Source organism: Herpailurus yagouaroundi, unplaced genomic scaffold (genome assembly GCF_014898765.1).
Source record: "Herpailurus yagouaroundi ecotype Mexico unplaced genomic scaffold, PumYag 67793, whole genome shotgun sequence".
Taxonomy (NCBI): domain Eukaryota; kingdom Metazoa; phylum Chordata; class Mammalia; order Carnivora; family Felidae; genus Herpailurus; species Herpailurus yagouaroundi.
This window is the reverse complement of record NW_024420586.1, coordinates 23,987,344-23,992,524: the sequence shown is the minus strand read 5'-3', so window position 1 is coordinate 23,992,524 and position 5,181 is coordinate 23,987,344. Positions and strand designations below refer to the sequence as shown.

Sequence of the window (5,181 nt, the reverse complement as noted above, 5' to 3'; positions counted from 1 at the left end):
AGATCATGAGGACAGCGAACGTTCAGGGAGGGCTCTGGAAACAGCAAGATTGTGGCCTCTGGAATCCAGCTGCCCAGGTCCAGACCCCAAGTCCACTCTGCCACTCACGGGCTGAGGGACCTGGAACAAGCTGCTTCACTGCTGGGGGCCTGGCTTCCTCAACGGTAGGATGGAAACACACAGAGTGCTTTCCCCGCAGGGTGGCTGTGAGGATTACATGAGACCTGGCATGTGGCCCGCCCTGTGATAAATCCCCAACACATGTCAGCACAGAGCTACTGTCTGACCCTGAGCAGCGTGGCTGGGCCAGACTGGAGAAGCTCCTGAATACACACGTGGGATTTTCTCTTTGACAAAATGGGCAGCCGGTAGATTTCGAAGGGGAGCTGAGCAGAGAATTCGGCGGGGTCAGAGAGGAGAATCGGGGAGGCTAATGAGGAGACTATTCTAGTGGCCCTCTGGGGTTTTACTGGGGCTCGTTAGGGAAAGTCTGTATGAGAAGGAAACAGAAGCAAAGGGAGGAACAGGGAAGGAAATGTGAGAGAACTGAGCAGGGAGGCTGCCAGTAGCAGCAAAGGACATCAGAGAACATAGGGGTCTGTGGCCAGGCCACGGAGATCTGACGCTGCCGACAAGGGCGCGGGTGAGGGCATGGGGAGAGAACGTGAATAAAACCTCAGAAAACCCCATGGGGACCCTCCCCATCCCCAGGACTGCAGGGCCCTACATCATCTCTGCCACCAGGAATACCTGGCTCTGGGCCTGGGGAGCATCTGGCCCTCAGTCAACACATGCAGAACGGACGGATGAGCAGTGGAATGTTCAGGAGGAATGCTCTGTTCCCTCCCACACCCCACTGCGGCAGCCCCTTGGCCAAGCCAGCCTATCCGACACTCCTCCCTTCCAGACCAGGAGAGGACAAGGGCCTGCCCAGAGGACGGATCAGTGCTGGGGGAGAGAAGGGATAAAAGGTGCTGAGTTCGGGGTGAGGGAGAAGCTGAGGGCCCTGGAGGAGACCCAGCCTGGCCTCCTGCCCTGCCACCTGCCCAGGGCCACGAGGGGGGGGCACGTACGTCATCCTCAGTGGCTGCCTGTGGCAGCATCCTCAGCATGACGATGTTACTGGCCTTCTCCTCCTCCTCCTCCTCCTCATCCTCCTCCTCCTCCTCCCCTTGCTCGGTCCGATAGTCCTGGTCCCGATAGTCGCCGTCTCGGGGGAAGCCTGGCGGGCCGGTGGGGCTGTGCCTGTGCCGCCGCCGCCGCCTACGCTGAGTCTCGGAGCCCGGGGAGGCCTCGTAGGAATCCTGGCCAACAGAATAAGACGAGAGACACCAGACGGGCAGTCAGTCTGGGGTGGGCCTAGGGGCTGGCCGCTGGCTCTCTGAGGCAGGCAGGCTCTGAAAGCCAGGGGTGGGCGGGCTCCGGCTAAAGGCTCAGGGCAAGCAAAATGGGTAAGCCCTGGACTGCAACCCTTCTGGGGTGGGACACTGTCCCCAGGATGCCTGTTGGGGGCTGCCTTGGTGGGGAGTGGGGAGAGGCTGGTGGCAGTCCTGCTGTGGGGGAGGAACTCCCACAGACAGGTGACCAGATACCGCTTAAACCTCCTTGGGTCCAGGGTCAGCACACTAAATCCTGCCCTCTGTTTCCCCCTCTTCCTCCCTTGCAGCTCAGCCAGTATGTGCTCAACTGTTCCTTGATATCTCATCCAGAGCCGGTCAGCAGGGGCTGGCAAAGGTGTGAGGGCCACAGCCCTGCCCCCAGTCCCGATCCTCTGTCTGGCCAGTCTTCTATCACCACCAGGCTCCCTCCTAACATGGTGTGGTCACTAAATTCTTGGGTGTCGCCCAAGCCATCCTTCCAGGACTAAGCAGGCCAGGCCAGGGTCCATACCCCTTCTGCCCTCAGGGAGACCAGATAACTCGGCGCTCCACTCCCACTCTTCCCACAGGGGCTACCCACGGCCCCCTGGTGCCCCAGAGACATCCAGGCACATATCACAGCTGCCACTGGGGAAACCTGGCTGCCCAGCAGAGTTCTTTGCACTGGACTCTCCCAGATGGCAGCTGGTGGCTCACACTCTGTCCTCCAGGACTGACTTGCAATAGTACCCTTCCCACCCTGCTACATAGGAGACCTGCCTGCTTGCTTGGACCTGGGCCCGGACGGACTATCCTCTCAAAGTGGGGTTCCCCTAAGGCAAGTCTGTTGCTTCTCCTCAGACAGTGAACATCACGCCTCCCCTCCTCAGGCTAGGGCTAACTACCCAACGTGGAACTGGCTACCCCCTGAGCTCAAAGGAGAGGCCCCAGAGGGTCTTTTCCTTTTGTGCAGGGGCTCTGCTGCCCCTGGGACTGCCCACGGTTGGGCCTCCCAGGGCTGCTCTCTTTGGTGATATCCAGTTTCCCCATGGCCCTCCCAACCCCAGATGCTGGATCCCATGCAAGAGGCTGTTCAAGGGCCCCAAACTGGCTGGGAGCAGGCGGTAAAGGGCTTGCAGTGAACCGTGGACCCAACTGAACAACAGGGAAGAAGGGAGAGAGGTGATGGCCAGGGGCCCTCAGAAGTATAGAGCCAAGCATGTGGAAGTCAGGGAGACCCAACTTGGGAGAGAAGCCCTCAGAGAGGGGAGCAGGGACAGACCCTCCAGGTGAGACAAAGCCACTGAGCACAGTCTGAAGGTATGGGAGCCAAGAGCTAGCTGCACGTGGTGCTACAACCAGAGGCCCTGCAGGCGCCTGTCCGCCCCGGTGCTCACCTCTGCACTCTGCTCCTCGGACGAGTCGTCATAGTCGTGCTTGCCCTCCTGGCTACCGTACTCGCGGGGATATGAGCGGTAGTCCATGTCCCGGTAGTCGTGGTCTCGGCTGCGGCTCTCCCCCCCATCGTCCTGCGAACGGTCAGTGGCTCCGTAGCGGCCAGTCCTATCCCCACGACCACCTCTGAGGGAAGAAGGATAGGGAGGAATTAGAGGGCAGTCCTCTTGGGAAGGTGCAAGAGGTGAGGGGGGCTCCCACCCACTCACTCGCTCTAGACTCTTAGATCCCAATCCCGACAGGGGTCCCGAAATCCTAACTCCACAGCAAGGGGAGCTGGCTCCCACCTCTCAAACCCAATCCGCTTCCGCTTCCCTTGGCCACCTCCCCCAGCCCCTGCCCGGCTTCCTTCACAGGGCCCTCGGGTGTAGCCCTGGGGCCAGTCTCACCTCCACCAGGCCTCTCCCAGCTCATTCTCTACACCCCAAAGATAAGCAAGTGTTCCAAAAGCAAAGCCAATCAAGCCCAACCATCCACTGCACTCCCTTCAGTGGCTCCCTCTTATTTGGAAGATAAAACAACAAAATGCTCACCCAGATCCCGCAAGGTCTGCAGGGTATGTGGGGCAAGGTCTCTACTGACCTCTCTTCCTCTGCCCCATGTTGCACCGTGCTACCCTGCCCCTCTGTTTCACGGTCACCCCGTTAGCACTGGCAGCTGTTTTGTTGAAATTTCTTCTACTGCGATTACTATAAAATAATTATCTCAAAGTTGATTTCATGTGCCTTTTTTTTTTTAAAAAGATCTTATTTTTAAGTAATCTCTATATCCACCGTGGGGCTTGAACTTACAACCCTGAGATCAAGCATCGCGTGCTCCACCACCTGAGCCTACCAGGCATCCCTCATGTGCATTTCTTTGATGATTTAAAGAAGTACTAGACCATGTTCTGGGAAAGAGGGGACAACACCTAGAGGGTCCCCTGCCCTATTTCCCAAAGCTTAGCTTAGTACCTGGTACTTAGTGGGTGTCCAATAATTGTTTGATAAAATAATGATTTAAAAAATGTTCTAAAAGCAACCAATACAGGTTCACCTAAAACAAGAAAAAACAGGGCGCCTGGGTGGCTCTGTCGGTTAAGCGACTGACTTCGGCTCAGGTCATGATCTCACAGTTCATGGGTTCGGGCTGACAGTTCAGAGCCTGAATCCTGCTTCGGATTCTGTCTCCCTCTCTCTCTGCTCCTCCCCCATTCGCATTCTATCTATCTCTCAAAAATAAATAAACAAACGTTGAAACAAAAAAAGAAAAAACAGACATGACCATAGACTACTGCTAGCAGGTCCCAATCCTGGTCAGGAACAACAGTTTTAGAATGTCCTTTATCAGGGGCGACTGGGTGGCTCAGTCGGTTGAGTGTCCGACTTTGGCTCAGGTCATGATCTCACAGCTCATGAGTTCGAGCCCCGCTATCAGGCTCTGTGCTGACAGCTCAGAGTCTGAAGCCTGCTTCAGATTCTGTCTCTCTCTCTCTCTGTCTCTCTCTCTCTCTCTCTCTGCCTCTCCCCAATCACACTCTTTCTTCTTCAAAAATAAACATAAAAAAATTTTTAAAAAAAGAATGCCCGTTATCAACACCACTAGGAACACCATTTTAAAATACTAACTGAACCAAATAAGAGAATAAAGAAAAATGGTTAAAAGCTGGAAAAGAAAGGTAAGATTACCATTATTTATAAATGATATAGGGATATGCCTACAAAGCCTAAGAGAATCGACTGAAAAATGATTATAAACAATAAATCAGTAAGAATGCTGGGTACAAAAGTAATATGCAGAAATAAATACATTGCCTGTATTCGAGGAGCCACCATTTAGAAATGGGAAGATCCCAGGGCACCCGGGTGGCTCAGTTGGTTAAGCGTATGACTTCAGCTCAGGTCATGATCTCACAGTTGTGAGTTCGAGCCCTGCATCAGGCTCTGTGCTGACAGCTCATATCCTGGAGCCTGCTTCGGATTCTGTGCCTCCCTCCCTCTCTGCCCCTCCCTGTCTCGCGCACTGGGGTGCGCACACTCTCTCTCTCAAAAATAAAAAATAAAATCGTTCTAAAAAATTAAAAAAAAAAGAATGTAAAGATTCCAAGTATAACTAAACCAAAAAGGTTAATTACACAAACACAAGATTTTATGACTATACTTCACACATATAAACCTGAATATGTTTAAAATGGGTCAAAGATTTGCAATGACATGGACGGAGCTAGAGTATAATGCTAAGCAAAATAAGTCAGTCAGAGAAAGACAAATATCATATAATTTCATTCACATGTGGAATTTAAGAAACAAATCAAACAAGCAAAGGGAACAAAGAAAGACCAAGCAAGAAACAGACTCTTAACTATAGAGAACAAACTGATGGTTACGGT

General features: G+C 53.5%; 1 protein-coding gene across 7 annotated transcripts in view; it reads right to left on the bottom strand.

Moving 5' to 3' along the window:
- RBM10 (RNA binding motif protein 10) overlaps positions 1–5,181 on the bottom strand; it is a 31,047-nt gene that overhangs the window by 12,661 nt on the left and 13,205 nt on the right. For 4 of the 7 annotated variants that reach the window (XM_040468903.1, XM_040468902.1, XM_040468904.1 and 1 more), the window contains exons 3-4: positions 2,756–2,939; positions 1,074–1,304 (exon numbers count right to left, since the gene is read on the bottom strand). In XM_040468903.1, coding sequence (XP_040324837.1) covers positions 1,074–1,304; positions 2,756–2,939 — 415 coding nt within the window. Of the gene's footprint in view, positions 1–1,073; positions 1,305–2,755; positions 2,940–3,346; positions 3,503–5,181 lie in introns of all 7 variants that reach the window. The other 3 variants (XM_040468905.1, XM_040468906.1, XM_040468907.1) reach the window with 2 other exon arrangements.